The 24,387-nt window shown below is 36.1% G+C and overlaps 1 protein-coding gene across 5 annotated transcripts in view; it reads right to left on the minus strand.

Moving 5' to 3' along the window:
- MME (membrane metalloendopeptidase) overlaps positions 1 to 24,387 on the minus strand; it is a 91,574-nt gene that overhangs the window by 19,597 nt on the left and 47,590 nt on the right. For all 5 annotated transcript variants that reach the window (XM_082394361.1, XM_082394364.1, XM_082394363.1 and 2 more), the window contains exons 11-17: positions 22,632 to 22,768; positions 22,429 to 22,522; positions 21,154 to 21,282; positions 20,286 to 20,384; positions 17,618 to 17,698; positions 16,166 to 16,269; positions 3,196 to 3,254 (exon numbers count right to left, since the gene is read on the minus strand). In XM_082394361.1, coding sequence (XP_082250487.1) covers positions 3,196 to 3,254; positions 16,166 to 16,269; positions 17,618 to 17,698; positions 20,286 to 20,384; positions 21,154 to 21,282; positions 22,429 to 22,522; positions 22,632 to 22,768 — 703 coding nt within the window. The remainder of the gene's footprint in view (positions 1 to 3,195; positions 3,255 to 16,165; positions 16,270 to 17,617; positions 17,699 to 20,285; positions 20,385 to 21,153; positions 21,283 to 22,428; positions 22,523 to 22,631; positions 22,769 to 24,387) is intronic.

Here is a 24,387-nt window from a genome sequence, read left to right on the forward strand (position 1 = left end):
AAACAAAAGGCTGTTTCTCCCCACCCCCAGCCACTCACTGCCCTGGTTTATTTTTTTAAGGCTGCAAGCAATTTGACTTTAGAACCTTTGATATAAAGCTCAGAGTGCATTCAGATAAACTCAAATTTGGATGGAAAAAATTAAACATTGTTTTTTATATTAAATGAAATAGCAATATGTTCAGAAACATTTACTCTTAATTCTCAGGTCTGAAAATAAGACTCCTAAGAATGACTAAGACAACTTTAGAAAATTTAATTATGTCAAGGTAGTCATAGATCACCCAGACTGAATACACTAAATAATCCATAAATTTCCTAAAATTGAAAAAAAATTTCTTGTTAATGAAAAAGGAGAATGCAGCAGTAGTAAGACTTCCCAAGTGACTTGATCATTTCCTTGGAAACGACCTGAAAGTTTAATAGGATGATTGAGTGGTGTCTGAAACTTACAGAGAAACATTTGACAAAACTTTCAAGCGCAGCTTTCCTTACGGCATGAAAGATTCCTAAAGTTCCATGGAGTAACTATGCAAGGAATAGGAACAAGAGAATTTAACACTTTCAGCATGCCTTCCTGTCCTGGAGGTTGGCTTTTTTTATTTATGTGAAGTGGTGAGGGTGCATAAAAATTGGAATGTAGCCTACATGTGTGAGTTATGACAAAAGTGGTGGGAATTGCATTAAACAGTAGAAATTACTAATATGAATAACTCCCTATACAATAATAAAACAAGTTATTTTTCACCATAACATAAAAAGACTAATCCCATGAGAAATTGTATGTGATCTAACTTAGGGTATTTGTGTGAAGGTGGGAGGATCATTTATGAGACATGTTATTCTATACCAATTCTAATTCTGTAATGCACATCATATCAAGTTCATTAAGATAGTGCTGCAAAAGTTATATGTCTAGGTATGGATAGACACACAAATACACTTTTATCAAGAAGAAAGATACAGATCTGGATCTTCAATTGTTTTTAGTTAAGACAATCCCCACTTCGGAGATTTAAATGAATTGTTAAGGAGAAAATGTACACATGTCAAATATTTCTCCTCTTGCATGACACTTTCCCTTTCTCTGAACTGCTTTTATTAGCAGATAAGCATATGAAAAGCATATGAAAAGAGGTTAGCAATTTTTCGGATTTCTTATTTCCATCATATGAATTTATCTTGAGTATCTTTAAAAGGTCTTTCTTATATATTAAGGATGCTTATCACAGCCAATTCTTGACTATTCAGAGGATATTTGTCTACTTTGTGAAATGTTAGCCAACTTTTACCTTCTTTTTCCTTTTGCTGTACGCTTGTTTGGTTTGAGGGTATTAAATTCAAAATGAGAACATTCCCAGGTCTTCTCAGATCAGGGAATCTCTGAGGCAGACAAATTTTGAGCCAGCCTCAGGGATACGGGGTAATTCAAAGCCAAACTAGGCCCGTCTTGACCTAAACTGGGTGGACCTGCTCTAGAGAAGAAATGAAAGGATGAACATGCCAGAATGTTCCCACAGAAGGTCTGTATGGCTCTTCTTATGGGGATAAATCAGTGTCAGGTCTGATAGGATCCTGTGCTGGATTAAAATAAAGCAATATCCCTTAGTCTGCCCTAATGCAGAATTCAAGTCAAGGCCACCTCAATTTGCCTTGGGATTCCATTAAAAGTCAATTATCCTGTTCTGTCCAAGTCTACAATGAACTAGATCTTACACTGACAGACCTCAAGAGGTCTTCAAAGTGAAGACTCTCCCAAGATAATGGCGCTTCTAAGAAAAGGTCTGAGTGGTGTCTAGGAATACATTACAAAGGATAGACTGCATGGGTTCTGAGTTGATCATTAAACAGGCTCTGATCTAGGTTTAGGTAATCATTTCACTATCTGGGAGATGTATTACCCTAGACTTCGAACTAACTGACTTTAACCCAGTACACATGCCTTACTTATTACCTATTTGTTATATAAAGACAAACTTTTCTGATCATAATTCATTTTCATCTCATGTACCAAAATAAATTCCAGATAGACTAAAGATTTGCTCCAAAAATAAAAATCTATAAAAATACTAGAAGAAAATGTGGATGGTTTCTTAATTTAACACTTCCTAGGTTTAAAAGCAATGGGGGTGGGGGGGAATTCCCTGGTGGTCCAGTGGTCAGGACTCAACAACTTTCACTGCCAAGGGCCCAGATTCAATCCGTTGTCGGGGAACTTAGATTCCACAAGCTGCGTGGCGTGGGCAAATAAATAAATAAATAAAATAAAAATAAAATAAAAGCAATGGGGAAAAGTGTCATCAAATTTTATCTTCCCTCTTGATTCTTGATTACACTTAGAAATGAAGGGCTGGACTGAGTACACCTGGAGAAGTTGCCTGTACTCTTTGTTTAGAATACTCTCACTGAAGTACTGAATCAGTTGGTTGCCTTTCTACATACTAAAAACCCTTGGGAAAAAATGGGTCTATTTGTGAGATACTTAAGAGAGAGTTTCAAGATGTTGCAGTATTCCCAGGAAAAGAAAAAAATATATCTTAGTGATATTAAGCCATTTCATTATTCATTATATTATTCACTCATGTATTAATTTCTATGCATATTTCTGTGATACTACTACTAGGGAACATATAAAATTTTTTTGATCAAAAGTGGTTAGTAAATAAAATTGCATATGGTTCAACCTAGTATAACTGACTTTTCAACTTTCTGAGCCTCTTGGAATCTTCTAGAAAAAAAGATGATACAGAACAGGACCATCTCTACCAGCGCCAGCGTACAAAATTGACAGAAAAATTGGATTTCTGAAAATTTGGTTCTTGGAATTTTAAACCACTTAAGATGCTGACGCTTAGAAAGTCCTAAAGTTAATATAACTTTATGGAGATATAAGGGACTTTTAAAAAGTATTTAAAAATAAAATAAAAGTAGTTAGAAATATGATAAACCATTCAACTATAAATGAGAATATTGTAAAAGAAACAAAACTACCTAATGTGATTTATACTGATTTAAATTTTGCTATTATAGTGAAAAGAGGTACATGGATGCATTTACTTTCAAGGAGGATATTCAATAAATCCGTAACTCAGCCTCGCTGTGCTTTTATGGGGAGTAAAATAAATTGGTCACGCAAAGCACTACCGCTTGGGAACAACAGAGAAATATTAAATAATTATTTAGGAGTAGACCTTACCTATCTGATTTCTGCCTGAAGAATAAAATGCATTGACTACAGCTGCTCCGCTTATCCACCTATAGAAAACATAAGAACTTGTTACGAACGATACTGCATTATCTGATTTAATCTGCTCACCACAATAAAAGCATTATCACTGTTCCTAGATGAATCTTAACTTTCTGTTCAAAATATGATCAACAAATTAAAATTAGCTCACTACGTGAGAGAGTTCATTGAAAGTATTTCCACTTCTTGAAATATAGGAATATATCCAGGTCTGCAATCTGTTTTTTAATTTGCATCAATTTTTAATGGAGGCAATCGACAGTACAAAACCCATTCTAATGTATCTCTTTGGAAACTGCAATGGATTAAAATGATATTGGAATGTGTTTAGCTCCGTGTTTCTGATACTAGGTAAACTATGCCAACAATTCTGGAGCAGTTGACAGAATATCGAAATACAGGTTGCTAAAATTTCAGACTCTTTGTAAACTATGAATTAAATTTTTTTAAATTCATAGTTTACAAGGAGTCTTTTTGGGGACTAAGAGATTCCCTTGGCAGGTATTTAGTTTTGGGTAATGTGCCGCCTCTGATTATTGCCATTTAAAATTATTTCTTTAAAATATGGCATACCAGCTACGAGAGCAAAGGTATATTTTTGTATAATGACTGTAAAATGAAATCCAGGTGGTTCGTAAGTAGATTTGTCTGTGTATGCCATGAATTAGGCTCTATATTGAATCTAAAGATTTTATAAAATACAATTCCTGACTTTAGAAAACTCTAGTTGAGGAGATGATAAAGAGGCATAAATAACTATAATACAAGACAGAATGAGAAAAAAAACAACAACAACCCAGCCAGCGTTAAGCTAAAGGATGGTGCCAGTGTTCCCATGTCTTTCTGCTCAGATGTTATGAAGACCGCACATCAATAATCACTGTTAAACACTTTTGTGCAACAGGAGTAATATTACCATCTTAATAGACTATTACACATATCCTTATATACTCATTGAAAAATGGGTACTGCTTGACTTCAGATACCTCCTTAAATGTCAGCACACATGCATACACTTAAGACAATCATATATTATTATCTAATGGCTGCATTGTAGTTATTCCACTTTTAGGGCAACAATTAGAGTGGCAATTATTATCCTACTCATGGAAGGAGTTTATAGTAATTAGTGCAATGAGGTTAAATCAGAACTGTTTCCAGACCCTGCTTTGCAAGGTAAGCAGTACAAAGTCAGCACCCCTAAATCAGCATTTTAGCTACAATTTCAGTAACTACTGTCGGATTTCAGATGTGAGTCCTATTTTGATCTCTTAAAAATAACTCAGGGAGGGCCACATATAACAACTGTCTGATAAATTCTAATTAAGCATGAATTCTGTCTCCAATAACAGGACTAAGACATTCATATAAAGGATTTGGGACTTGAAAAGAAAATCCAGATAGAATTTCTGTGAATTTTTCTTTAGGAAGAAAATAACTTTGAAGATGGAGGGTGTGGGTGGGGGAATAGTTGATCAACGTGTTTCTTCTTTGGTTTGATTTTGTTGTTGCAAACAGAAAACATTTTCAGAAAGGATGGTGTGACAGATAGCTCAGTCCTCCCTAATTGCATCACAGCTGAGTCATCAATATTTTAATTTCTTGCAAATTGTTGATTACAAGCATATAATTTTATCTATTTTAATTAAACTCCACCTTTTCCCACATGCTTTGTGGTGACTCGCAACAAAAACATATACTTGTAATCCCAGGGGTGTTAGTCTAAAATCTAGAGATCAGAAACTACATAGGACAGGTAGATTTTGTTTGTGTGACCCAAAAGATTATGAAAGAAAACATTTGTATAAATAAAACTCAGGATCAGGGAAAATGATGTATTAGGACTATATTTATATATATTCACACAGTTATTATGACTCAAGTTTGGTTCAAGGTTGTCTGGCAGGAGGGGCAAAATAGGAAATGTGCTCATACTACTCTTGAGGAGAAACGCTGTTCCTTGAAGTGACTTTAGAAACATATCTCTGATGTGTCCTCAACATTCTGATAGTGTAGGAGAGCAAAACTTGCCACCCCAAAATGTCTCTTTGGTATGAGGGTTATTTTGACCTGAAAACAAATCAAGGCCCAAAAGACTCAGGAAGAAACTTTGACCTGCCCCCTAACTGCCTAAAAATTTTTTAGGTAGAGGCCCTGTTCCTGGAATAGAGCCATCAGCAGAGGTAAGTTCAAAGAATATGGGCCAGGTGTGGCGGGAGAAACTTGACAGAGCCCAGAGATCAGAGTTCACTCTGTATCCCATTGTCTCAGCATGACCCAGAGAACAAGTGTTTACCAAACATTTGCTTTTTCATCTCCATGTGAATTGCCCTCCTCCCCTTTTAAGTCTCCAGCCACTCCTCCAACCTCCTTTTGTCTTTAGCTGAAGATGGTATTTAAGGTGAGGGATTCAGCCATCCTGGCAAGTTACTCAGTTTTCCTGGGTCTCTCCCATGTATACATGTTATTAAACTTTGTTTGACTTTTCTCCTGTTAATCTGTCTCATGTCAATTTAATTCTTAGACCAGCCAGAAGATCCTAGAAGGGTAGAGGAAAATTTCTTCCTCCCTGGTAATAGCAAATATGGCAGTAGATTTTAAGCATAAACAGCTTATAATTATTAAAATTATTAAATTTCAATTGTTATAAAAATTAATTTAACATATTTTCAGGTCTCATTTGTTCAATTATGAACTTCTGATTTAGTGATAGTATACTCTGCATGGACTTTAATGGGTAGTAACAAATAATATGCAAATTGCTGGTTCTGGACTCAGGCACAATGCTAATAATGAAATACAAAAGGTGCCACTTCAAAATGTTTTTGTTTTTTTTAAATTATTATATTACAGAGGAAAGGAACTAGATATAGGAAACTAATGTTTCAGATAGCAACAGATCTCAGAAGTAGGACACAGATGAATGAAGTTTATATTACCCATCTCATGTTTATTGCTTTTGTAAAAATAAATGTCACACCTTTTGTTTTAGTGATTTTTCTGCTCTTCTGTTACATTACTTTGAGGGGGGTTAAGATTGCACTTTGATTACTGTCTGTAACTTTCCAGCAGGGAGGGTTTTACATATTAAAATGTCCACTGTGAATTACACCTTCACAAAAATAGGTAGCTATTTATGACCACAGGACACTCAAATAAAATTAGAATTATGGTGGTTAGGTTCACAGAGCACTAGTGTGTAGTGTGTGCCTTTTCTTCCTTGAGATCTTTCACAGTGTGTCCTCAGACCACCTCTGGGTAATTACCCAGATTCAAAAGTACAGGGCACTTTGTCGCTGGGAATGATGAGAACTTGAGGTACTGTGATTGGATCATTACATCTTAAAGTGATGATAACAGCTACAGACTCAATGTCTAATATTTGTGGTCAATCATGAAATATTTCACTATGTTACTATAAAAGCCAAATTAATAGGACAAAGAAAATATTTTTCAAAGTAAATGGTGATGTAACAAAAAATCTAAGTTCTTTTGATTTGGATGCAACCTCAAAGTTTCAGGAGAAGTTTTCATTTATGGAAAACAGACAGATCTGACCCTGAATAGCAGCATAGAAAAGAGAAATTGCACAACTAAAGAGAAAACCAAGTATCCACTAACATAATGGATACTGCAGGTTATCTGAAGATACCTTTAAAGTATGGAGGCCAGACACGAGCATCTCCTAGAGCAGGTATTGAACCTGAGAGATGGAGTAGATATCACCCTGTTCTTTGAATTCTCTTCCTGCCTCCGGTATGTGTGTAGGAGTATGGGTGTGTGTGGTATGAAGTGAAGGGTGGGGAAGCAAGAAGTAAGCAAACTTTATTTTAAATTTCTGAGACATAATTTTGTCAGGTAATCTTATTCTTGTTTTGGGGCACTTACAGTAGAACAAAGGGCCATTATAAGCAGCATGGCCCTCGAAGCTGAACTAACAATGTAGCTGAGAAATATAACTGAAATACCCTTGAGAGGGGGACCAGGTGTGTTTCTCTTCTATCTCTGATTACCCTGAAGAACCTAAGTGGTGATGAGATGAAAGCACACAGACATCATTTTTACTGCAGGGAAGAAAAGCAGAAGTCTACAGACTGATCCTATAGCCTTATGGAAATAATAAACCCACTGGATTGCAAAGGCACCTGGAATAAAACTTCTTTTGCTCACTCATGTGTAACTTTAAAAATTTAAGCAACAAAACGTTAATGCCCCTTTCCCTGAAAGCGTTCAATTTCTTAGCATCTTGTGGCCTCGAAGCAACTCCTTTGAAATCAGCAGTACAATACAATGCTTTTCTCTGTCTTCCTCAAGTACTTCTGGAAAGGAGGATTCTCATTTTGTAATTGCAGTTGCCACTGTAATGCTTTATATTTATTAATATTCCCTCATCAAGACTTCAAGGTTTTCTATATATTTTCATTCACCTTTCAAACCATACATATAAGATAGAGGACACCTCCAATTTTCAGGTGTAGAAACTAAGGCACATCATAGCTCAAACTCTTTTTCCTATTTACAGACTTAGCAATACAACTGGGAAAAGGATATATAAACTAGGGAGAAAGAGGACCCTCTCATCTTCCAATCAAATCCCCTACTTCTAACATGTTGATCTGCATCACACATAAAATTTCATCACAAAAATGAATGCCATTTCCTTGCCATCCTCTTTTAAAATGAAAATGCTCATTTTTAGACTGCTTCACATTTAGGGCTGCCCCTTTCCCTAACAAACTTTAGGATGCTGGCCTCTATGCCACCCTGAAGTCTCATCATGACCAGATCTTAACAACAACAGCTACTGTTTAATGAACACCTAAGTTATGTGGCAAGCACATTACACAATACACAACACAATGACCCACAAGGCAAAAGTAAATGCTATTATCCTCAGTTTATAAAGGAACCATTGAGGCTCAGAGGTATTATGTAGGTTGTCTAAGTTCACACAGCGAATAAGTGGCAGAGGAAGAATCTTACCTCAGGACTGCCCACTCCGTCTACCCCCCACCTCCCATCACAGCCCCGACTCCAGAGCACAAGCTCTTTCCACTGCTGCCTAAGGTACAATATTTTACCCAAAGGCAAAAGCACGGTAGGACCAAAGAGCCTATTCCACTGTTCACTGTTGTTGCATAAGAGTTGTTTACATGACTGAAGTACTCTGAGTGACTCACCTGATCCTCTGAGAGGTGAGAGCCAGGACTCCTATGCTGACATGACATTGGGAGAATCCACTTCTCTTTCAACAGAAAGCAACACAAATCGCTACTCTAATTTTCTTCCTAGAAGTCATCAGTTGGTTGTGTGAGGTTCTAAGTTTGGCAGCAAGACTCCATCTTTTTAGTCTTCAATAACTCTATATGTGTGTATATGCACGCACGTGTGCCCTCATGTGGGTCACGGGCCAAATTCAGAGAAATGCCCAATTTGGGACATATATGGGTGGGTGGATTTTTTCTGTCAGAATTTTCTTTTGGTACTTGTTCTCCTGGTTAAGAATAACCTTGCGATCTTTCAGGAAAGAAATGAAAGCTCTTACATCCTGTATAACCCTCAGCAATGCTATAACGTGATGTTATAAGTCCATTGTTGCCTAGCTCATTAGACAGTGACTCCATGAAGGCAGGGATGTTCCATGTTTTGTTCTTTTTTAAAATTTTGGTAAGAACACTCACCATGAGGTCTATCCTCTTGACACATTTAAGTGTACAATACATTATTGCTGACCTTAGGTACGATGCTATACCTTATTCATCTTGCTTAACTGAATGTTTATGCCTGTTGATGAACAACTCCTCATTTCCCCCTCCCCTCAGCTCCCAGTAATCATGATTCTCTCCTTTGATCTTATGAATTTGGCTATTTTAGATACCTCATAGAAGTGGAATCATGCAGTATTTATTTTTCTGTGTCTGGCTTATTTCCCTTAGCATAATGTTCTTAAGTTCATCCATGTTGTTGCATACTGCAGAATCTCCTTCTTCTTAAAGGCTGAGTAGTATTCCATTTCATATATAGACCACATTTTCTTTCACCTTTCATCTGTCGATGGAAACAAGTTGTTGCCACATCCTAGCTAACGTGAATGGTGCTGCAATGAACATGGGAGTGCTAATATCTCTCTGAGATCCTGATTTCAATTCTTTTGGCTATATGCCCAGAAGTGGGATTACTGGGTCATGTGGTTCTATATCTAATTTTTTTGAAGAACCTCCATATTGTTCTCCATAGCTACTGCACCCTTTTGTATTCCCACCATTTGTGCAAGGGTTCATATTTCTCCATATCATCAGCAACACTTTTTGTCTTTTTTTTTTTAAAAAAAAAACAATATGCAATCCTAACGGTAGTGATGTGATAACTCATTGGGGTTTTGATTTGCATTTCCTTGATGATTAGTGATGTTGAACATCTTTTCATATACCTGGTGGCCATTTGTATGTCTTCTTTGGAGAAACGTCTATTCAAATCCTTAGCTCATTTTTTAATTGGGTTATTAATTTTTTTGCTATTGAATTGTAGGAGTGACATATATTTTGGAGATTAACCCCTCACCAGATATGCGATTTGCAAATATTTTCTACCATTCCTTAGGTTGCCTTTTCATTTCTTCTACCATGCAGAAGCTTTTAAGCTCAATGTAGTCCCAATTGTGCATTTCATGTTTTGTTCTTAATAGTATCTCTAGGGCTTAGCACAGCGTTGGGAACATGATAGGCACTCAATACATATTTGGGTCTTGGCATATCAGTAGGTCCTTCCAAGCCCCAAGAGTACTGACCCTTCTCATCCTTGGGACCCTGGGAGGGTGGAGGGCACTAAGTCTAGGTGTTATGCAGGCTGTAGAGAGCCATGGAAACTGGAAGTCATGTACTATCTGGACATTGCCCTCTCAAGAGGGTATACTGATATAAAGTTCTAGACTTCTTTTGCAAAGTTCTCCCTGTTTAAACCTTTTAACTTTTATCTTCCCTCCCTACTTCTTCTTCCCCCTCTGAAAACAAAACCCTGCTTGGGTGCTAATTAAAATGCAGAAATGTTTTTACTGGTAAAATGTATTTTGCTTATAACCCAAAAACATGTTGAAAAATTGCATAGTCTGTTGGCTTAATGGGAATCTAAAAGATGGAACTCTAACATTTTAATCTATTACAATATGTGTAGAACATGGGCACACCAGGGCAGATACTGCCATAGGGAATTAGAGTGACTTGTCCAAGTTCAGTTTATCTGTTATTCTGTCTTTCTGGCTGAGTAGTACTTGATGAGCCGAATAATCTGTTTGGTGTATCTTCCCCATACATCTACATCATGGAGAGTCACTTGTGTCCCAAGTCTCCAGCACTCTGCGTGCCCACCCTGGACAGGTCCTATCAACTCTCCACCTGTGTGCCATCTCATTTACCCACATAAGTCCTCTATAACTATTCTTCTTTAAGTTCAATGATACAGACTTAATTAGAAGATTGAGTCTAGAAACATTAGTGAAGGGGAAATATCAGAAGAGATATTTTAGAAAGAAGTGAGGTGCTTCCCTACCTCCCAAGAACATGTTCTTTTTCTCTCGGGTCACTTGACGTGGAGAAGCCAGGGAGTAAAACATCCTGGCTCTTGTCAAAACTTCACAGTAAGGGCCAGAAAATTTTAGTGCTGGGAAGAACCTTAGAGATGTTATGGAGTCTAAATCAACCTGCTCATGTTATAAATAAGGAAACTTCATGGCTTTTAAAAGGCCACAGATAGTAACTGGCAGAACTGAGACACGAAAAAGTGATAGTAACTCACGGCAGTGGCAAAACTATGGCGGTACCAGCCACCCTGCTATTTTTGGTGGTGTTGGCCTTTCAGGAAGAACCAAATAAAGCCACAGCTGTTGGGCTGCCAACCTCAGTACCACCACTCATTTCAGGGGCTTGCAAACATTCAATTAGCCCAGATTAGAAAAGACAGCAGACTTGAAGCAATGAAGGAGAAGACAGAAATGAACCAACCATTCTGTCTGGTTTTGTTTTAAGTGAATCCTCTGTTCACCTCAATATTAATTTAAATGCTGACATGTTGTTTCCAGAGAATGTTTTACTAATAAGTTAAGGTTTAATTGTGGTTTAAAAAACAGTGCTATCCTAGCACTTTGTTGTCTTGTAATAGCACCAACCAACTCTGCTTTCTATCAGCTTTCATTGTTGCTCACCTGCCTCTTCTACTAGATTACAAGCTATGAGTCTTACTCATTACTTTATCCTCTTTATCTTTACTCATTAATTACTGTGCTATATCCTTAGCACAGTGCTTTGCACACTGTAGCTGCTGGATAAAATGTTTATTGAGCTGGCTGCTGTTAATGTCAGCTTGTTTTTATTTTGATGTACAACAGCAGGAAAGAAGCAGCAATGAAATAAGTCTTCGTAGTTTACAAAATGCAACTCCACATTCTCAGTGGTCATAATTTACAAACACTGGCACTATCTGTCCCAATTATATTACAGAAAATTCTGTCCTGAGAAACTAACAGAATAATATCAAGTCTAAAAATAAGAAAAGGAATTCATTTTATTTTGTTCTAGTACATTGTTTCTTTTCAGAGGTTTACGTTTGTTCCATGGAGTCTAAGTGAATAATCATGTTACTGGAAGTAAATCATTTTAGATATATCACTAAGTAATTTTGCCAAGGGATATTACAGTCTCAATTTAACATTATTACTATTTGATAACATGATGTGTTTGAAACTCTTTACAAACTGTCATTAAGTCCCCAGAGAACATGATGTTTGAGATAATTTTGGAAACACAAGCTAGGCACTCAGAAACCACATGAGCCAAGAGCCTTTTAAATTTAAATCTTTGTCCTTTGCAGTTGCCAGGGGCTCAAATGGGCAGAAGTCCTTTTAGCCAGATGATTAACTCAGGCATATCACATGCAGACTTCCTGACCTCCTTAATTTTTTGAATTTTTAAGCAGAGAGAACAGCAGAGATCATGTTGGACATCTTCACCAACAATGGTGGTGAAATGCTTGCATGTGTCAATATTTACTTTAGTGGCTGAGTTCACTTTATAAGCATTATTACAAACTGGCAATTTTATCAATATTCACTCCATCATCATTGAGGAAAGGTCGACATTCTGCTCATCAATGTTCAATCTCTGGTGACACAAATACATGGTTTCTGCTTTCAACAAGGCCTAGTCCAGCTAAATGTAATCATATGTACTGGTGCTGTGACTAAAATGTGTGTAACGTATAGCACAGGGACAAGATGAAGAGAATAATGTAAGGGGGTGCTATGAGTAAGGAGATAACGCTCAAGTTGAATCACACCATGTGTAGGTTTCTGTTAAATGAACAGGGCAGAAAGGGTAGCCCAAGGTAAGGGATAAGGAGGAGGAAGAGATGCAGCAATGACTTTACAGTAATTCCTGTGGGTGGAGATTTGGGGCAATGCTGTGGGGTAGGGTGACTCTAAAGGAATTCTAGAGTGCTATTACAGGGAGGTACGCAGAGCCCTGTACACGCTTCATGAGATGGGCAAAACAAACGTATTGAAAGGTTTTCATCAGAAAATAACATGACTCAATTTGTGTCTTTAAAAGCTCTCTAAGGCAGTAGCATGGAGAGTTAACTGAAGGACAGTGAGATGATTGATGATAAGATTAGGAAAATATTATAATCACTCTGGTGAACAATGAGAAATGTCTGAATTAAGGCATGACAATGGAGATGGTTAAGATGGAGATCCACACCCCCTCATGCCTATAAAATATTTAATTAGCAGCTGGTGGATGTAAACTTTTTTTTTTTTGGATGGGATTTGAAGTAGGTATCACTGTAGACATCAGAGATGATAGAAAGGGATTGGTCTAGGATGATGAACCCCTGGTTTCTGTCTTGGTAGCAATAAGATAGAAGTCAGAAACTAGGGGGATCAAGGGAGAAAGATGATAAATTTTTGCTCAAAAAGGCAAATGCTGTGTTTGTAGGGTCAATGGAACACCTGCATGGAGATGTTTCATTGACAGCTAGACATTTGGATCTGGAGCGCAGCAAACAGACCTGGGCCAGATACATATATTCAGTGGTCATAATGATAGTAGAAGATGCAAATAAGTATACGAGCTTGCCCGGTGAGAGCATGTGGAGTGAGAAAAGAAAAAGTCCTGAAGTTCACTATTTGGTTAATTGACTGAATTTATTTAAATTAATTGCTGCCTTGAAAATTTAATGCATCATCATTTCTCTATAATACCCTACAATATAACCCTACTATAATCAATAGCTTTTCTCATCTCTGTCTCATCTACTGTGGATATGGACACCTGTTTATCCTGCAAGACCCTGGGAGTGAGGACTTGAGCACCTGAAAATGTAATTCTCTGAGTTAACTGCAGGCTACATGAATAAAGTAGAAGCAATAGATGTTATCTGCCTGAACATACACAGTGAGGACTTGAACTTGATGTTATATGAAAAAGGAAAGAAAACATAGTGACTTTATTGCTATTAAGCAGGTACAAATTAAGTCAAAAACTTTCACTATAAGAAAACTCAATAAAATAGGAAGAACTTTTATTATGTTGTAATCTACAGGGTACAGTCCTAATGATTTAATGCAATCACTGTCAAAAGTACTTCCAATATTTTGGAAGACAAACACTAAATTTTAAAGCTAAATTGCCAAATTAAAGACATGATCTTGTAAAAAAATTTCACAAAATTGAATATGAGCAAGTATGAGTCAACACAAAAAGGAACAAACACTAACGCAGGGGTTCTGACTTGAGAAGGGGGCATGGGACTTAAAAAGAATACCAATACCTGGGTCCCCACCTACAGGTATGTACATCACAATCTAGGGTGGTGTAGAGCTGGGGAATCAGTACTATTTCTTTTTTTTTTGAACTTTATTTAATTTATTTTTTTATACAGCAGGTTCTTACTAGTTATCTATTTTATACATATTAGTGTATACATGTCAATCCTAATCTCCCAATTCATCCCACCACCACCCCACCCTACCACTTTCCCACCTTGCTGTCCATACGTTTGTTCTCTACATCTGTGTCTCTGTTTCTGCCCCAGGTGACTCTAAAGTGCAGCCTGAGTTTTGAACCCTTGTACTCAGCATACAGGTAGAAGATGGGGAAGGAAGAAAAACTAGCCTGGTATGGCAGAGAAGACCTTATACATCATATTGCACTTGTGATTAACAGTCAGAAGCTCATGGAAAGGATCCAAAGTACTACTGAGCTATGCATGCTACTGAGCAAATATTCATTTAAATATTATATACAACTGTCACTTTTGATTATCTATAGTAAAGAGAAAAAGACTCAGAGAAAATCAACACATACGATAAAACGGAATGAAAACTGCACACCATATTACAAAATGATTATGGAGCTGGGACTATATTAACTTCTAAAGAAAACATCAAGCAATAATTCAACAACTATTTTTAAAATTATGAAGAAATCTTCTGACGTCAGGTGGGTGCAGGTTATATTAGCTATTTTCAAAAAGAATATTTGATGATATTTGTATGTAGATATTTTACGAAGTGCTAACAACCATTAAGTGTAACTATATGTAGTTTTAAAGAAATAAAAATATTCAGACTTATAAGGAGCTTCTCAGATTATAAATTTTCCCACAGGATATTATTTTTGATGACTTTTTATTTGTTTCTAGAGATAGGATTGACAACCGATTATAACACAAACCATACTTGCCCATTCTCCATCTTTCTTTCCCACCTGGGACACTAAACATTCTGTGACATTTGCTGTCTCATTTTTAGCACCAGACAATATAACATTTGCTCCAGTGTAAACACAGAGGTCAGCAAAAGAAATCAATCTCTTTTTCGGGGTACCTTAAGGGCTCAAAATGTTGTACACGGATTGAAATAAACCGGCATTTCCATATTAGGAATTTTGTCCAACCTGGACTTGGCTTACTAATAGAAGAGCCCTGTTATCAAATAGTCCTTCTGCACTTTGTACCTTTCTTGGCACATTTCCCTCCTGGTGATACAGTTTATTATAACACGTCTTCCATACCCTCTGCTGTTGTAATGTAATGTAATACAATCAAAGCTCACCTTTGATTCTCCCAGTTCCCAGTGACACCTGGACTTGGTATGGTATTGTGTCAGTTACCACAAAAATCAAATTAGTATATTGACTTTTCACTTGCTCACTCATTCATTAATTTAGTTTTAACTGAAAACCTCCTATGTGTCCAGCACTGTGCTGAATGGTCCCTTGTTCTCTAGGAGCTAAAAGCACAAGCAGTTCTAGGGATTTAAGTGCATAAACACTTATGTTGATAAATATGTTAGACACATCCATTTAACTGAAAAATGAACATTAAGCTAATAGTTACTACAATGTACTCATGCCACTAGTAAGCAGAGATTAAGAGCATTTGAAAACTACGAATGAGAGTGATTCCTGATATCTCATATTTGGCTACCACAAGGTTGACAGAAGTGTTACCTGGAGCAATCTAGGAAGGGGATGGAGTTGCAGGATGACGGACCGATAGAACACAGGTGGGGCTGAGGGCAGATGATAATGCTGAGTACAGTAATACAGCCTCAGAGAAGGCTTGAAGGAGCTATGGATTACTTAGGCTAAGGTGTTCTTGAGAGCCCTGTCCACAGACAAAAGTAGAGGGGACAGACAATAATATGAGAAGAAACCAAAGGTAGTCTAAGGACGCCTTAATGAAAAAAGTTTAAATTTTGATTAAATCCCTGACTCATCTTTAGTACATTCTTAGATGTTCTTAGAAGTACTCAACAGAAAGAGAACATTACACCTTCTAACATTATTCTAAGTCAGGTTCTTTCTCTTAATGCGACAAAGGCCCTCTTCCGAATGAACATGTTAGAAAACTGGAATATACATACTCATCCTTGTCCACCTTTTCTCGAAGCTTCTTTAGCTGTTTATTTTGGCTGAACTTCAAGTTTTGAATTATGTTCTCAAAGTATTCGTCTTCCCTGTAGCTCAACTATATTGATTTAAAAGATTTGGGGAAAAATATTAAAACCGGTATCTTCAAAGTTTTTGCTAAATAGCATGAAGAGATATTTTCTTAAATTCTATCACTTAATAAAGTTAACAGAGGACATTAAAACTTGCCAAAGAAAAGTTAAGTTCCAACTAGCTTAGTTCTATATTACAGATCACTGCTGCGCTGGCTGAATCACTACTTCAGTCTATTCTTTTGTAATGAGTCAAATGAAACTAAATGTCAAACAAGCTTTTCTATATTGATATTCATCCTTACAGGACAGACAAAATAAAAGCATTCATATTTAGTACCTACTATGTTATAAGAACACTGTTATAAGAACTTCATATATCACACTTTTTAATCCCCATAATAATCTTATGAAGGTGGGCCGTTACCACCATTTTAAAGCTGAGGAAACTGAAGCACAATTAAGTCACTTGCCCAAGTTAATGAGTGATGGAGCTGAGATTTGAACCCTAGGAGTCCGGCTTTGAGCTTATGCTCCTGGCCAGCTAGTGAGAGGTGTAGCTGAGATCTGAACCCAAGCAATTCAGCTGTGAGACTATGTGCTCAGCCACTGGACTCCTGCACAAGGGCCCCGGGGACTCACATGTTACAGCCAGCTCATTTTTTTAAAAAGTCAAGCTTTTCTGCAAATGGAAAAAGAAAAGAGGACACTGTGCCTTGCAAACTCCCGTGTACTCAACGGATTAAGAATCGTTGTCATCCCCAGATCTAGGCAAGGGTCACCTTGTCACCAGGGTTTCAAGTAGTTGTGGTGACTGCAAGGTTAACAACAGGACCTTTAGCTGAGTCTGAAATCAATACTGTAATGACTTCAATCAACTCTGTTTTCTTTTCATTGTTACATTACCAAAGGGGAATAAAATAGTTCCCCATTCTCAAATAGTAGATTTTTTTTCAAATAGAGAAGGCATGACCTGGTTTACCCAGTAGAGGAATAATTAGAAAGTGGAAGGAAAGCTGAAGATCTGACTTTTCAGGCGTGTATAAAATGAGATAAGAAGCCTGAGTACTGCCTGTTCATCACTTAAATGTCTATGTCTTAATGCTCTTTAAAAAACACCAGATTTTTATCACTACTCTTAAAATGGAATATATGGAAAGCAAAATAACAAAACCAAATACAGACCAGCCCATGAAACAATAGGCTAAAACTAAAACAAACATAGTTCTGGCTTCAGTGTTAAAGGCTTAATATCAATATAATAAGACCTCTGGGTGTAGGCTATTTCACATAATTTCTGCCCCCCCCCCATAGCTAGAAATGACATTGCCACCAGCCCCAGGCATCATCAGTGCAGTCTTTATGAAGACTTACCTCAAGGTATTCATTATTCAGTTTGTTGTCATTTGAAATAATGTCATCAGGATAGCCGATCCTTTCTTTAATTGCTAAGGCCTATGAAAATAAGAATATTGAATGTGAGCATGATTATGAACTTTCAAATGCAAACATTATAATTTGCCCTTGACAGCAATTGAATAACCTGACCCATACTGTGTACAAGATGAGTACCTGACAACGTTTAAACAAAGATCTTTTGCACTGGCTTTTTCTTGGAGTTCAAAATAAACAAAAAATAGTTCTGAAATTTAGCTTCTAATACCCTATTCTCATAGGCTGCAGCTTTCCCAAGAAAACCAAAATGAAAACTGACAAGTCATTGTTCCACATGTATTGTACTTTTATGAACTTTTTCTCTGAAAGGCTTTTTTCTTCAATTTTACAGGAGGGGTAATATTTAGAACTTCCATTCTAGCAGCTTATAATTATCTTTTCACTTCACTGATTTGGCTGAGAAAACAGATGTGGGCTTACAGGTTTAATGCTAATATTCTTTCTAAATATTGGTTCCTGGAGTTTTTATGCTCTCCTTTGGTCTCCAGAGCTAGTGTACCTAACTTCCCGTGGTTAAATGAATGACATTAGTCAAACAAGTAGAAAACAGGGTTTTCCTTGTTATACCATCTCATATTTACCACTACCTTACTACTATTTCTATTTTTATTATTTTAAAATTGTTTACTTATTGTAATTATTTCATCAGTACCACTTGTTTACTACTTGCTATTTCTATTTCTATTTTTTATTTCTCTCATTTTTCTCAAAGATAGTTGACTTTTGATTTTATCATATCACATTACTCAAATAATTTAACTAATTTAATATTTTCATGGGATATTAAGCTTGCATCTCTGAATTATTTGTTTTACCATCAAATGGATGTGGTTTTGTTACAAATCTGTTTCATAAGCGTAGGATTTCCCCAGTGGATCAGACAGATGTGTCACTAAATCAGTTTGGCCAAGCCCATTTCCTTTCCATACCATCAGCCCATAACGAATCATCTCCCTCTCAATGGCACTTTATTTTCTAGAAGATATTTCCCCAAAAGGTGTTCTAAGGGATACAAAATCTACAGAAATAGGAGGTACTACATGAAGAGGATATATTGTCAAATATTTGGGGTAAATACTGTGACACAAACGTTAAGCAGGCTTCTTCATTGAAAGACTTCTTAGAGTCTAAAATTAAGTAATTGTAAGTGTCCAATGGGATGAATTAGTCTATTTATTCATTCAATTTGTCTTTAAGGGTATACAACAAGCCAGGTACTTTGTAAGGGGCTGAGGATACAATGTTAGCCAAACATTTCTACCCCTGGAGAGTTTACTATAATGGTCAATGGTAGGCAATAAAATGAATATTAACTCTCAAGTGTGATGTATGGTGCCATAAAATCACACCCTACAGGTATAAAACCTAGTCGAGGGTGGGATCAGGGAAGCCTTCCTGCAGGAAATGTTTCCTAAACTCTTTTTGACCATGGGACTCTTTCATAGAGCAACTTGGCAGGTCCAGAGTTTCATGATACCACCTTGGGAAATGATTACCTAGAACAATTTGATTGGCTACATCAAATAGTACCATGTTGTGATAGCTAGAACATGAAAGGAGCAAATCCAGCCTGAACTTCTGAGGACCTACAGAATGATGGAAAGATAGCTATACTGGGGTGCCAAATTCTAGACCTGACCCACTCAGGGCTCTGTGATAGCTGAAAAAGATAATCCTTCCATGTGACCTAATCCTGAAAGAGAACTAGACTACAGCTTGATTCTTTTATTATAATAGATTTATGGACTCTTTCTGTGTTAGTTCAAAGAATGGTCTGTTCTTCCTGTTACCCTAACTACAGAGCAATAATCAGGCTGCATGTGAATACTGCTCATAAACACATACAGTTTTCACTGGACAGGTTCCGTTTAGGTTTATATAGTTATGAACACAATGGCATAGTAAATTTAAACCTGAGATTTCCTTAGACATCTCACTTTTATTCTAATGCAAGATACTAAGAGTCCCAATAAAAGGTGCACAATGGGGGTAAATAAGAATAGTTATAAAAAGCTCCTTCAACATCCCTCTAACTGTAGGTCACCTTATAGTACTCAAATAATGCACTACCTTACATTTGCTTGAATAGAAATTTACTATTTTTCTCCCTAGGTCATTTAAAAAAAAACTAAATAGTGCATGCTTAAAAAAAATTTAGCTAGAAGTTTACATTAAAGATTAGGGGATATTTTAAGATATTGGTAGAGGTCTTTTAAATATTTTTCATAAAAGGAGGAAAAATATGAACCACTGATAATATCTTTTAATGCTTTCTTGTTCACACAAGATTTTCCTCTTGTTTTGTGAAGACTTCCTTTAAAAAAATAAAAAAGGAAAATTGGAGATCTTTCAAAGTTTTGAGCCAAACATGGAGAGTAGGAGCTAGTTACAAAGAGATAATAAAAGATGAAAATCATAGGAAAAAAAAATCTTCAACCATGAAAAGTGTTCCTGGAAACATTACATCTTGAAGGAGCTTGCTTTTATTTTACGCAATCTTTGAATACTATGTTTTCCCCAAATTTCTTAAAAGCTAATCTTTTCTTATAGATTTTTCTTTGATAATTCGCCCTGCCTTGCTCTTTACCTTTTCTTCAGCTTTCTTTTTTGTTTCAGCATCCATCCAAGTAAGGTCATCTAAAGTCTGAATAAAAACTTCCCGGATCTGTGTAATTAAATCCTCAACCTTAAACCAAAAGAACAGAAGGCAAATTTAGGCCATGAATTAATTTTTTATAACACAAATTAAAAAAAAAATAGAGCTATAAGCTGTCTTTATGTGATTCAGTGATATGTTAATAAATGTAAATTTATAAACAAATTGGTGATCTAAACAAATGGATATATGTGGGTAATTATATTTTTAAAGCAACACTGCTACTATCAACACTAATGATTAAATAGGTCATAATGCATACATTAATACAAATCACCTTCAGAATGTATGGTTTCCATTATCATGAAAGAAGAACTAACATAAAATACTGTCATTACTATTAGTAGTTTAGTTAAGCATGAGGTAGCATTTCAATAGATTCTTTCACCATGTCTTTAAGTTCCCTTGTATTCATTTCAGTAACAATAAAAAATAAAGTACATGTCTTACACTTCAAATAAACCCTGGTTTACTTTCTGGTTTTTAAGAAAATACTAATTCTTAGTCAATTTTGGTAACAGAAGAGATTACAAATGACTGTATCATTAGAACATGTGACTGGGTATTGTGAATACATTGCTTCTGGAAAATGGACAATTGGTTTTGGGTTAAACAATATTAGGATCAGAAACATAACCAGACCTGCGGGAGAGGGAGAATAAGATTTATTGGGAAATAATGGCAAATTGTGATTCAGAAGTTCTCTGCCAATTAATAAAATTTTAACCAAATGATGGACTATTGTAATTGCCCATCAGTGCAAACACATGCTGATAGAGTATTGTGCAGAAAACATTACCACATGTTTACTGTCTCCAGGAAATGCCGCTTCCACATAGAGCCTTCCCACAGCATTTTCCATATTCCCATTGACATAGTTTGCACAACGTCTCCAAGTCGCCGTTTCTGATGTTGTGCCATAAAGAGCCTATGGGAGAGAAAAAGGAAATGGCATTTGACCAAGAGTAGACGGCCGAAGTGTGGTAAGAGCACAAATTTCACAGGACTCTATTCTTTATGTCTCCTAAATTCTTGCAATATTCATTGCTTCTCCTCACATGTCAGGATGTCCTTGCATAGGATAAAATGTAATCCAATTGAATTATTACTTACATATGATCTGGAAATAAGGTATATTTTCAGTAGCACGTCCTAGAAAAACTGTTGGCTATTGCAAGTTAATATCTTTCTAGACAGCGTTAGAAAAAACAACCCTCTCCACCAAACAAAATAACACTGTTGCCACTGTATAAACATAAATGTGAAGTAATATTCAATAAATGTAACAGGGGAGAGATCTGGTATACAAGAAAACACATTCTTGTTTTCTAAAGTTTTTGTTGAAGTTCCAGTACTTAGAAGAACTGCATGTGTACAAATTTAAGAACCAATAAAGGGATTAACTTACGGAAGGGAAATTTAGCAAAACACCATTTTTACATTCTCTAATTTAAAAAATATGTCTACATTTTCTTTTAAAGGGTAAAAACTAAAAATTTCAATCAATCAGGGAGTTATTTCCTTTGCATGACACCAACCAATACATTTGTGAGAATTTCTCCTTCCTCAATCCCTCCTGCCCTCTCCCCTCACAATAGGACGAAAATGATGATTCTTTCAATAATGTAGGTCCAGTCTAATAAAAGGTCTTAAGGCTATCTCCAGGTAGGTATATTTTCAGGGGATTGTCCACATCAATGTGGTCCAACTGTCTGAATGTCTAGTATGTTACAAGCACCAGAAAAATCAAATTAATTGAGATAGATACCCCTGAAATCACTTTGAACACAACAAAAAACCAAGCTAGTATTCTTCCATGAACTGCTCAAATAACCAATACATGCCCTTCCCGGGCAATTCAATCACGGTGCCAGAGGAGACAATCATAGGACCACAGAGCACCCGAAAACTGGCTTTCCTAGGCAACGTGGCTTAAATACAGGCAACATACCCAGCATTTGGCATTTTGTCTCTTGGCAAAGTTTACCACTTCTAGTAATGTACATGGCAAGCCTTCATAACCATGGATCGCTTTATGCTTTAAGTCTTAAGAAAAGAGAGATTTTTTCTTCACCTTGCGGAAAGCATTTCTGGACTCCTTGTAGGTTCGGCTGAGGCTGCTTACAAGATCCATTATGAACCGCCAGGACATTAAATTTTGAAGATCTCTGCATAAAAAAACCCACCACCCAGCAACAGAAAAGATGAGGCTGCAAAGCTTCTAAAGAGTGATATTAAATGTAAACTTTGGGGACATGGGCACTCGGACATACCTACCTGGCAGAATATTTGGTAAGAATGAGCTTAAGTTTGGTTAAATATTCTGGAGCATAAACAACCACATCTTCCTCATTTGGAATATTAATATTCACAGTTGACATGATTTCATTTGTGAAATTTGACCAGCTGAATGGCTGGAAAAAAGCAGGCACAAAACATTCAGTAATTATGGATTTCTCTTCTTGGTTCCAAGACTCAGTTATGGTTACAGGGTCAGACATGGTTACAGTGTCAGTTGCATCACTATATAATTATCACAATGGTCAGTTTGATATCTGTTTGGGATTTTTCTCTAATTGCTTCAGTCAATTTTTGAATAAAAATTAGATCTGTAGCATAATTATTTAAATAAAAGAATTAAACCAACCATTTAAGAGCAAAAGCAAAGCTTCTAAGTTTAGTGAACATATGCTAGAAATTAGGCTCAGTGTCAAATTCTTGGTCTAACCAATATGAAAGAAAAAGAAAAAGAAAAAGAAATTTAGCTGTAAACATAAAGTTTCCCAGGTTTATGCAAAAATTTAAATGGGTATAAAATGTTTATCTCTTAAAAGTAGATATTAATAAACAATCCATTTGAACACAGTAATACATCTCAGTGGAGCTCGTGTTGTAAATGAAAGCACACTGCTGTCCTAGCAGAGGTATAGTAGATGTATAGATACAACACAGATGGTCCAATGAAGATGAACAAAATGTACTTTAAGCTATCAATATCAGGTCTACAGGCATGCAGTTCTCACACTTCAGAAGCTGGGTTTGGAGTTGCCAGAAATGGAGTCTTATCTATTATTCTTTAAATGGGAATTGTGGTTATTCAACCACCAATGGATATAAGAAAAAACAGCAGAAGTGGAGATTATGCAGATCTTGCTGAAATGCCACATTTCAATGTTTGAGAATGTTTAAGATTACCAATATCTTAGGCTCTATCATTTTATATATATATGCCTAGAAGTATATAAATACACTGATCACTTGCTAAGTATGAGATGCTATGTGCTTTTCTTGATTTCCTTTGGCAGTTTGGACCATTATTTCAAAACATATTTATTAAACACTTATTATATTAAAAAGCTCTATGTAAGAAATTCCTAACTCAGTAGGTTATGCCTTTAAAAAGTCCTTGTTTTCAGCAATTAGTGCCAAAGAGAATTCCATCACTGAATGTGGTGGTTTGTAGATTTTTCCATGAATGTTGCTTCATTACCTGATTGTGTGCATCAACTAATACATAGAATACATGCATAGCCTTAAAAGAGATTATTAGATACTAGCTAAGGAATTACAACTAAGCAAAAAGATGTCAATTGATGTTTATAAATGGAATCTATAGATTTTTCTGTTTCTTGTGTTCTATTTCTCCATTCTTGCTCTGAACACCTCCATAGATGGCCTTGATGAGAACATGGCAAGTTCTATGAATAAATTATCCTTTTTCAGAGTTAAAAAGAAATCTGGTACTTATATTATTTGACTGTCCAAGTCCAATGGCTATATAATGGTCTTTCAGAAGGATTTTTGCTTTTAATGTTTCCAAACCCTTTTCTATGATAATTTCTAATATTATTACATAGCTGCCTTGAAAGGACTTTTACCTTTGAAATTCACTCTAATTAAATATAAATATAATTATTTCAAATAGTTTTTTTTCAAGTCTTTTCATGAAGTCAAATGGTTGATGTCATCTAAATTCGTTTTGATGTTCAATTTATTTCAATAAATAAAAAAATCATTACATTTTAACAAACTG

The sequence above is a fragment of the Balaenoptera borealis genome (genome assembly GCF_965194805.1).
Source record: "Balaenoptera borealis genome assembly, chromosome: 5".
In the NCBI taxonomy this organism is placed as follows: Eukaryota; Metazoa; Chordata; class Mammalia; order Artiodactyla; family Balaenopteridae; genus Balaenoptera; species Balaenoptera borealis.